Source organism: Podarcis vaucheri (assembly GCF_965113315.1).
Source record: "Podarcis vaucheri genome assembly, chromosome: 16".
Taxonomy (NCBI): Eukaryota; Metazoa; Chordata; class Lepidosauria; order Squamata; family Lacertidae; genus Podarcis; species Podarcis vaucheri.
Window position 1 is genome coordinate 9,767,123 of NC_138754.1, and position 10,993 is coordinate 9,778,115.

The 10,993-nt window shown below is 51.0% G+C and overlaps 1 protein-coding gene across 1 annotated transcript in view; it reads left to right on the forward strand.

The window, feature by feature from the left end:
• The first annotated feature begins 9,081 nt into the window (after positions 1–9,081).
• The window catches only part of EFNA4 (ephrin A4), a 30,577-nt gene continuing 28,665 nt past the window's right edge, over positions 9,082–10,993 (forward strand). The window contains exon 1 of the mRNA XM_082202578.1: positions 9,082–9,247. Coding sequence (XP_082058704.1) covers positions 9,132–9,247 — 116 coding nt within the window. The 5' untranslated portion in view covers positions 9,082–9,131. The remainder of the gene's footprint in view (positions 9,248–10,993) is intronic.

Sequence of the window (10,993 nt, forward strand, 5' to 3'; positions counted from 1 at the left end):
TTTCTTTCAGCGCCTCTTTATCCAGGCTGGGACTGACCACCAGGGAAGGCCTGCCTCAGGCTCCATCTGAAGGTGCCATCATCTTTTAGCAAATGTACCCGCAGGGCAGGGGAGTTGCCCCCCTGTCCCGTTCCGTCGGAGCAGCTGTTGGGTACTTGGGCCACAAATCACCAGTTTGTGTTAGGATTCCAAACAGCCAGGGTCTTTCTCCCACTGTGACCGACGGCCACGTAAGCAAAGAAAAAAAGTGGTATTGGTTTTTTTAAAAGGTGGTGTTTGGGAAGCGGTAGGAGATCTGGTGCCCCGGCAGAAAAGAGCCTGAGTCCAAAGTCCCATCTCCTAAAAAACTCCTCTGCATCCCTGGTTGCTGTTGTCTTTACAGTGGTACCTCTGGATGCGAACGGGATCCGTTCCAGAGCCCCGTTCGCATCCAGAAGCAAATGCAATCGCGGGTTGCGATTCGCCGCTTCCGCACATGCGTGTGACGTCATTTTGATTCGTCTCTGCATGTGCGAGCGGCAAAGCCCGGGAGTAACACGTTCCGTTACTTCCGGGTCGCCGCGGAGCGTAACCTGAAAACGCTCAACCTGAAGCATATTCAACCCGAGGTATGACTGTACTTAAGAACATAAGAAGAGCCATACTTGGATCAGACCAACGCCCACCAAGTCCAGCGTCCTGATCTCACAGTGGCCAACCAATGCTTCAGTGGGAAACTGGCAAGCAGGACCCAAGCACGATTGTAGAGGCAAAGCGTAGCCATCCGTAGCCTTGTCCTCCACCATGAATTGGTCTAATCCTTTTCTAAAGCCATCCAAGCTGGTGGCCATCACTGCCTCTTGTGGCAGGGAGTTCCACAGTTAAACTGGTTGCTGCATAAAGAAGTCGTCTATTTTGTCTGTCTTGAATCTTCCAGTGGAACTGAATGTTGGAGGCCCAGAAGTTCTGGTGTTAGGAGAGAGGGAGGAAAGCATTTTTTTTCAATCCACTTCCTCCATGAAATGCATAATTGTATAAACTCCTATCATGTCGCCTGTTACGTGCCACAAAAAAATTCCCAAATGCCGTAACCTTTTCTCGTTGCCTTTGGCGCAGCGCTGGCGATCCGCCTGCTTTATATGTAGCTGTAGTGAGAAATTTTATTTTGCATTCAGAATTCATTTTGCGTTCAGTTTTCTTTGGGGGAATGTGTTCAAATAATTATTCTTGCGCATCAAGCGGCTGATTAATCGTAAGCCTGTTTTGGTGAACCATTTTCTTCTTGCAGTGAGGCTGTTCTCTGAGAGGCAGGTGGGGTCCCCCCCCCCTTTTGACAAAAAATTGGTCATTCACCAAGACTCTCCTTTTGTCCTGGGAAGCTGAAAGACACTTCTTGCCATCTGCTGATGCGCGTGAGGAATCATTTGGACACATTCCCCAAATAATATTGTTTAAAAAAAACCTTTCCCAAGGACTAATTGGTACATATTTGCAAAAGGCTTAAGAGCAGAAACGGATCTGTAGCCGATTGTTCTGCAGTTTTCGTCGCCCGTTGTCCTTTCGTATTATGTTTGTTTCTTTGGAGTGCATTAGTATATTTTCGTATTTATGGGTCTTGCCTCATGGTTGCGTTTGTCTTGGCACAAGGCATCGTGCTTTTCTGGAACCTAAGAGCCTTGTTCAAATAGGAATTGCGGGTCTCAGTTTGCGGGCCAGAGCTTTGGGTGGTCTAGCTTGGACATAACACATAGTATCTGTGAATTTCTGGTATGAAGTGCCAAATTATATTTATTTATTCATTTTGTAAAATTTTACACCACAATGGGGGCGGGGGACATGGAACCTTCAGAGCAGTTTATGAAAAGAAAGCGATGAAATTGTCAATAAGAAACAATAGAAAGCAACTGTTCTGAATGTACAAAAAAATAATTAAAATCAGCAATAAGCTAAAACCTGGGTTAAAACATATGCCAAGTCTTGGCTTGTCTGAACAAAAAATATTTCAGCAAGCGCCAAAAAGAGTACAGTCGTACCTTGGAAGCCAAACGCCTTGGGAGTTGAATGTTTTGGCTCCTGAATACTGCAAACCCGGAAGTGAGTGTTCCGGTTTGCGGGCGTTCTTTGGAACCTGAATGTCTGATGGGGCTTTCTGCGGCCAATCAGAAGCTGTGCCTTGATTTCCAAATGTTTTGGAAGTCGAACGGACTTCCGGAATGGCTTCCGACGTACCACTGTACAAGGAAGATGCCTGCGTGATATCAATCAGCGGGGAGTTCCAAAGTTAACTGGTGCCACACTGAAAGATCAGTTGCTTACAAATGCAGAATGGGAATTATGCGGGGCCCGTAGCAGGGCCAGTTCCGCAGATAGAAGTGGCGTAGATGGTATAAGGGAGTTAACTGGTTCCAAGCTGGTAAGGGCTTTTTATACTGATAGGAACATGTTGAATTCGGCCCAGTAGCAAATCAGCAGCCGGTGCAGATCTCTTGAGCACAGGAGTTATATGCTGATAGCGGTCCCTGTCAGCAATCGTGCTGCAGCATTCTGTGCTAGCTGCTGCTTCCGGATCAAGCGCAAGGGAAGCCCCGCATAGGGCGCATTGCAGCAATCCAGTCTTGAATTAAACAGTGTGCATGAGCTGGTGCCACCAAGCTTTATGTGCCCATCCCATAGCTCCGTGGTGTTGTCAAGAAAGCAGCCTGTTTTGTGGACTCAGGACCCAGGCGCAGGTGGATGGAGCAGGGGGGAAGTTGATGAAGTCCAGGTGGAATTTCTCCCCAGGGTCTCCTTCCCGCATGTCTCCAGGTGATGCCGGTGTTATTGATGCGTTTCTGGTAAAGGTGAGGCCTTTGGGGAGAGGAGGTGAAAGAGCTCTGCTCTGAATCAGGTGTATGTGATCATATTTAGGCATGCTGTGGTCCCATGGCAAGGCGAGGCTGCTCATGCTTAGATAAAATGTTCCCAGATTTGAGTTGATTGTGAGATAGGCAGTGGTGGAGTTTGATAAGACTCAGTTGTCTTGATAGGAAAGGGGGACTCTTTAGGTCTGATGTTGATGATGATGATTCATTCATTTAACAAGATTTAGACTTTTATTTTAGAATTTTGTGATTCTAAGATTACATAATGAAGTCCTCTTGAGCGGTTTACGTAAAGCAAAAGTTAAAAGATTCAGATAAAAACCAAACAACAAAAGCCAGTTGATGTGAAATTTACCAAAATACCAGCTATCTATCTATAGAGCATTAGAACCTTTTGGCTGCTGGGTCAGACCAAGGGCCCATTAAGTCCAGTGTCTGTTTTTGCCATAGACAGCCAGAAAACAAGAGTTGGAGAGCGTGAAACCGACAGATTAATCCGTCCGTAGATATTTTGGACCCCTGACTCCTATCATCCCTGACCATTGTGCATGCTGGCAGGGGTTGATAAGGAGTCTGAGTCCTGCAAATGCCTGAAGGAGGTACAAAGTTGGATCCAGAAGCCCCCCCCCATCTCTCTCCCCCCCCCCCCCAATCTCAGAATGGCCATCTCTGTTTTACCTTGGATAATTCTCTGTCCCTAATTCTGTGTCTTCCACTTTTTGGCAAGCAAGTTGTGGTTGCTTTGCTATACCACTAGGTGGCAGCCCAGCCTAGGAGTCCATCACCCCCCAGCTAAACTTCTAAATAGCCATACAGTTGCCTGGCTTGTTCCTAGAGATTTCGAGACTGGGCAGTGCAAGTAGTAGCAGAGGCTTCTGTTGCAAGGACCTCTGTTGGGGCGTAATGTGTATGTAAGCTTTGATGGTAACCCTGTGTTCTTTGCTTGGGGAGCGAAAAGGGGTAAGAACATAGCCAACCCGGTGCAGCCATATCGTCCTCCACAAAATTGCCTAATCTTTCTTTTAATTAAAAAAAGAACACATTTGTATTAACAGACTTTCCATAAATAATCAAGGTACAACAAGTGTCTGTTTTCGAATTGCAGAATACAGGCCAATTACAGTCGTTCTCAGACATTTTTGTTGTAGGCACTGAGGGGTTGAGGGGGGGGAGAGGGAGGAGAAAATAGAAAGAAGAAGAAGAAGAGGGGTGGTGAGGAAGACAGTAAACCTTCCTTCTTTACTTAGTATATAAGTGCATCACGTAGATGGGTGCCCCATATCCTCTTTAAAAGCCATCCAAGTCGGTGGCTGTCACTGTGGCAGTGAGTTCCGCAGTTTAACTAGGCCCTGTTTTTATAAACTTCTGCCATGCCACCTCTTGCCTGCTTTTTCTCTAAAACTCGAGAGCTCCCAAGGGTTGCCACCCTACCTTGCAGGGGAGTCGCGTTTGTGAGCCAGCTCCCACCCCCCTCTATCCTCCAACCAGGCCGGCAAAAGGCATAACCCCTGCCAAGCATGGTCACTCAAGGAGAAGGGAGCAAGGCAGAGCCACAGAGGGGTGTGGCTTGAGGGGAAAGGGGTGTGGCCTGGGGAGAGTTCCGAGGGCCGGGCAGAGAGCTCTGGAGGGCCTGAGGCTCCCTCACCCTTGTCTTAGGCTGCTGCTGTTGGAGGTGGCGTCTTCCTGGCTGCCATCGCCGCTGAGTTTCACCTCCCAGGACACATCCCGTGGCGAAACGTGGAGGTTGAGTCACGGGACGTGCAAGAGTTTCGGAAGGAGGCTTGGCAAGCGGGGTCGCTCCGCCACGTAACCCCTGCGTGAGCTTCGGCTGAAACTGAAATCGCTGGGGATCGGGGCCTGTCGCCTGCACTGCAGTTGCGTGCTGACCTTGCACTTTGGCACAAGCTCTGTGTGTGTGTTGTGTGTGTCCCACGGTTCAAGCACCTTCTCTCGCCCCCCCCCCCGTGAGAACAAAGGTTCCCTTGTCCTGCCCAGCCACGCGGATCCATGTTTATGGGGCTTCCCAACCCTGTAATTTCTCCAGGTACGTGACTCTCAACAGGAGCCCCCGGCTGCCAGTCCACATCATGTGCTGGCTAGCTTGGGAAGGAGGCACGGCTGGCACTGGAAAGGCACTGCTGAAGCCTCTGGGTTTGGATATATTTGGGGGATGGAGGGAGGGAAAGCTTGCCCATCAAAAAAAGGCTTGTGTGTGTTGGTAATGGAGCACGCCGCGTTTCGCACCCGGCTCCTTAGCCTCCTTACGTGATCTCCACCTGGGAAAACTATCAAAAGCGGGTTTTTTTTAATGACAGGGCATCCTCCAACACCTGGAATTTCTATGGGCCGCCGGGCTGTGTTCCAGGTCCTGCGGGACGTGCCGATCATAATCGATCCCAACTTTGAACTGCCGAAATAAATATGGAAGAGGCTGGCAGAGCAGGAGCCTCTTCATCGCAGGGTTGTGGGTTTGAGCCCCATGCTGGGCAAAAAGATTCCTGCCTTATAGGGGCTTCGACTCCCTCTAGTCCAGCATCCTGTTCTCACAGTGGCCAGCTAGATGCCTCAAGAGGAAACACCCTTTTCTTTCTGCAGACATTGTGAAGTTGCAACTGTGCAACACACACACACAGAGCTGTCCTCCATCCAGAAAATCAATCACGGTCATCACACTAGAAAGACACCTTCTACCCTGGCTTTAAGCACTTGAAGAAGTCCAGGTAAAGGTTGTGGTATGGGTGCGGAGAAGTCAGAGTCCTGGATAGCTTACAGGACCAAGGCTGGAGTCCTTCCCCCCCTCTAGCCACCCAATACAGTTGACTTCTGAAAATCCTACACGAAGGATATGGAGACCCTAAGCCATTCAGTGACTGGGAAGCAGCAGGACATCTGCTCTGAGTGCAGAAGGTCCCAGCTTCAATCCCTAGCAGCTCCAGGTCTGGCTGGGAATGTCTCCTGCCTGCAGTGTTATGCTGGCAGTGGCGGCATAACAAAGCGTCCTGCATATATATGGAGATGGACTGAGTCACCCTGGAGGATCAATTTGCCCCTAATGGACAGATCTAGGGAAGTAGTCTTCTCCTGCTCCCAATGAAATAAAGAACGTACATGGAGGATTATAACCAAACACTGTACAATTTATGTCCTGGTGCAGAGCTGTGAACCTTCATTTGCTGCTGGGCTCTGACCAGGATGGCCAATGATCAGGGTCTGGAGCTGATGGGAGCTGGAGTCCAAAGTAATCTGGGGGGGGGGGGAATAGGTCCTCCATCTTTGCCATAACTCCTAATGAGAGTATATGTCTTTCTTGCTTTGTGAATACAGATAACTCGCCTCTTATGCAGGGGTTCTGTTCCGGGGGTCCACACCTAAGTGCAAAAACTCATAAAGCCAGGAATCCCTTGGAACAGCTGATCCCCTCAAGGAAATCCCACATGGGTAGGTGGGAATAAATAAATGGAGAGCGGTGAATTCCCTTCCTTTTTTTATTTATTTTCGCTCCCCATTTCCTTATTTATTTCCCGCCACCCATGCAAACCTGAATCGCGTGGGCAAAATCAGTGAGTTACCTATATATAAGACAGGGGAGGGGGGGCACGAGTTATGCGTTGCAGGGAGAGGTTCAGAAAAAGGGGAGCAAAATGATTAATAATAATAATAATAATACAATTTTATTTATATCCTGCCCTCCCCAGCCGAAGCCAGGCTGAGATTGGCTAACAACAGTAAAAGTAACACAGTTTACATAAAATCACAATCTATTAATTGAAATACATTCTAAAATCAATTCATTCAAGGAGCAACTCCTTCCCTATTAGAAAAAGTTGCAGCATTCGAGACTTTTTAATTGAGACAAAAGGCAAATAAGTCATAATAATAATAATAATAATAATAATAATTTATTATTTGTACCCCGCCCATCTGGCTGGGTTTCCCCAGCCACTCTGGGGACACGATCAACACGATCAACGTTTATAAAATGACGCCTGGTGATCGCAAGCGTAGACATTTGCTGCTGAGCTCAGGACTAGCTTGTGAGCTTTCTGCCTAGATCTCAAAATGATCAGGCAATCTCTAGATCTATCCTTGGCTCTTCTTACTTTCTTATGGGAGGAAGGAGACCCCAGCCCGGCTGCCCCAGTAACAGAATACGGGGTTACTGCATCCTATAAAGGAGTCGAGGAAGAAGGGAAAAGAGCAGACACACACACACACACACACACGACTGTATTATTGCTGAGCATTTGGGCCTGTGGAAGAGAAAAGAAACTTTAATCACACTAAACACTTCAATATGTTGTGCTCAGGACCAGTCTCAAAACCACTCCAAATTTTCTGCTTGGCCTGGAGGATTAATTACGCATGTGAGCCAATGATGATAAAATGATGATTTGATGAGGAGGACAATTGAGTTGGGGGGAGGCGTGGAAAGGCGTCCCTGCGGCCTGGTTTATGGAAGTTTATGCACATGGTTTATGTGTCTGAAGGTCCTGGGCTGCCCAGACGACAAGACCCCCATCTCAGTGTCACTGATGTGGCCCCGACGGAAAGCAGAGCAAGACGTTTGCCACCAGCTTGGCTGCGAGAGTTGCAGGAAGGAGGCCTACAAGGCACCATCCAACCGTCTAAGGGGCTGCACTCTAGATTTGTGTTACTCCTGAACCTTTTCTTCTCCAGAGATATCCTACAAGGGAGCAGGAATGGATTCCCCCCCCCCCGGAGTTTACTCCCAAAGCCTTACTCATGAATCAGTATAGCTGCAAAGGCAGCAAAGGTTTAGGACCAGAATTTTCCTTCTCCTCCTTGATGGGGTCCCTTCCCAGGTCGACGAGCCCCATCTGCCCAGGTGAGATAGATGTATTACGATTTAAGTAAGGGATGGAGGAATAAGAAGGACCCCAATTGGATCAGGCCAATAGCCCACCTCGCCCAGTGTCCTGTTCTCACAACCCTTTGTTTTCGGAGTCGTCCTGGCTTCTGAGGTTGCCAGAGGGTTTTGGAGCACACCACAGATCCTCATCCTCATCCTCAAGGTCCATACAGTTAAGGCTATGGTTTTCCCAGCAGTGATGTATGGAAGTGAGAGCTGGACCATAAAGAAGGCTGATCGCCGAAGAATGGATGCTTTTGAATTATGGTGCTGGAGGAGACTCTTGAGAGTCCCATGGACTGCAAGAAGATCAAACCGATCCATTCTTAAGGAAATCAGCCCTGAGTGCTCACTGGAAGGACAGATCCTGAAGCTGAGGCTCCAAGACTTTGGCCACCTCATGAGAAGAGAAGACTCCCTGGAAAAGAGCCTGATGTTGGGATAGACGGAGGGCACAAGGAGAAGGGGACAACAGAGGACGAGATGGTTGGACAGTGTTCTCGAAGCTACCAGCATGAGTTTGACCAAACTGCGGGAGGCAGTGGAAGACAGGAATGCCTGGCGTGCTCTGGTCCAGGGGGTCACGAAGAGTCGGACACGACTAAACCACTAAACAACAACAAGTGTAGCAACAAATGCATACATAATCCCCGTTTTCGGAGTGGTCCTGGCTTCTGAGGTTGCCAGAGGGAGCACACCACAGATCCTCATCCTGCGCCGCCTTCTGGGCATGGGAGCCAAACTCCTAGGGAAAGAGACCCCTTCTCCCCCCTAAAATATTTGAGGGGTCCGGGGCCCCCCAGGTTGATGGGCTTTGCCATAGAAATGGTGCTCGTGTGCCACGTTTTTGTGATCGATTACCTGGCCCGCCATTAATTTTTTCCAAGTTGGCACCCCTGGATATGTGTGTGGGGGAGTGATGTCCCGAAATCGCGTTCTCCCCCCCCCGCACCATACCCCCCCCCCAGAAAAAAGAGTGCCACGCTCGTGAATATCTGCCCGTCGAGCACGAAAGCACCGGAGCAGGGGCGAGCCGGCAACGTTGACAACCCCTCCCACCCATTCATCCATCCATCCAGACTTCCGCCGAGTGAATGAAGCGAGAGAAAGCGAGGGGCTTTTTCTCGGAGCGCCGCGGGCCTCGAGGGGTTAACTCCGAACTTCCCTCCTCTCCCCCCCCCCTCGCCTTTCTTCTTTTCATTCTTCCTTTGCTCCGAGTTGCTACTATCCGCGCCGAGCCCCGGCCGCTGATTGGTGGAAAGTTAGAGCTGGCCGCGATTGGGGGCGTGGCCGCGGCGGCAGCAGCACTTTCTCCCCCGCTCGCTTCCCCTCCCCTCGCTCGGCTTCCCTCCGGCCGATCGAGCGCGCTCAGTCCGTCCAGTTGCCCCGACGGGGGGCTCGGCAGGGGCGGCGGCGGAGCGATGCGCCCGGCGGGGGCGCTGCCCTGGGGGCTGCTGCTGGTGCTTTGGGGGGCCCTGCTGGGCCGGCAGGTGCGGGGCCTCCGCCACAGCGTCTACTGGAACTCCAGCAACCACAGGTAACGCAGCCGCACCGAAAGTATTTGGAAAAGAAAAGGAAAAGATGGGGAGGGAGGGAGGGATCCAGTCGATCTGGGTCGGGGATCTGGGTCGATCCCCCTTTAGGCCTCACCTGCGCCCCGATCCCTCCCAGAAACGCACCCGCCTGCCCCACCTCCAGGCCCCTGCGACCCTCGGGGGCCTTTGCCGCCGTGCGCCCCCTCCTCCCACAAATCCTCAAGTTTTCTGGATCTTGGCTTGCGGTTTGTTGGACGGGACTCCTTTTTTTCCTGTGGTTCGACTGGAGAGAGAGAGGGGCGGACTCCCTACTTTGTTCCTTCTTGCCTCTTACACCCCCTCCCCAAAATAAATGGGGTTCAGGTCCTGCAAGCGGTACTTCTTAAACTCGTTCTTCCCCCGGGCAGGATTTGGTTAAAGAGGCCGGTGGGGTGGGACGTGGGGGGGGGGAGAGAGAGAGAGAGAAAGGGGTGAGGGGCTTGCCTCTCCTCCCCCACCTCCCCTTTCCGAGCTGGCTTCGTCTTGCGCGCTCAGCATCTCTTTGTCTGGCGGCCTCCCAGGTGCCGCCCCCCTTTCCCCCATCTCCCTCCACGAAAAATTCGCCTCTGCCCCCCCTTCTTCCCTTCCCCGCCCCCCCCAAGCTGGCCGTTGGAGGGGGTGTTGCTCATCCAGTTAATGTGGGGAGGAAGGGGGTGTCTCCCCTTTGAACTACCTGGCAGGAGAGTCTTGCCAGGCTTTTAAAAAGCACATTTTCTTAGGTTGGCGTGGCCTTGGTGGCAGAGTTTGGCTAGGCTGGTGGTACCTCTTTAGGCCTGGCCTCTGTTTTCTCTCTCTCCCCAGAGAGTCTTGCCCGGTCTTGTGCCCTACAGGTGCCCAGAGGCTTGGGTGCCTGTCCTTGCTTGTTGGGCCTCTCTTGTGGGTGATGTTTGCCCTTGCTCCTGCCGACAGTTGCTTGGGGGGAGAGCTTCCTGGGCTCCCAGTGGCAAAAGTGACCCCTAACAGCCATTCGCTATCTGGGGGGCTCTGCCATGCTATTGGATCATTCCGCCTCTTTTCCCCAGCCTAGAGTAGTTTAAGGCTCTTAGCTAAGTCAGGAGAGCGTGAGACTCATAGGCTTGTGTGCCCCATGTTGGGCAAAGGATTCCTTCATTGCAGGGGGCTGAACTAGATGACCCTCGGGTCCCTTACAGCTCTACAGTTCTATGATTCTGCGAACACCCTCCCTGCTGCCTGAAACCATGGAAAGCTGCTGCCAGTATTGCCCAGATGGAACAAGGGTCCGACTTGGAGTAATGTTGCTTCCTATGCTCCTCTGTAAATCAGCACTCTATTTGGAACAATGAGGGCTGGAATCTTGATTTGTTTTTAGGGGACGGGCCAGAGCTCTGTCTTGGAGCCCGTGCTTTGCCTGCAAAGGTTCTCAGGTTCGATCCTCAGCATCTCCCGGTAGGGCTGGGAAAAGGCACCCTTGCCCTAAACCCTGGTGAGCCTCTGCCAGTCAGTGCAGGCAATACTGAGCTAAGTACAACAACGGCCTGGCTTCATAGAAGGCCGTTTCCTATGTTCTTGTTTAAAACCTTGAGGACTGGGATCTTTGTTTTATGGCAAGGGCTGGTAGGCCTGGAGTCTAGCGCAGAGCATCTGGTTGGCATTCAGAAGGTGCCAGATTCAATTCCCAGTATCTTCAGGCTGGGAATATCCCTTGCCCGAAACCCTGGAAAGCCACTGCCAGCCAGTGTGGACAATAC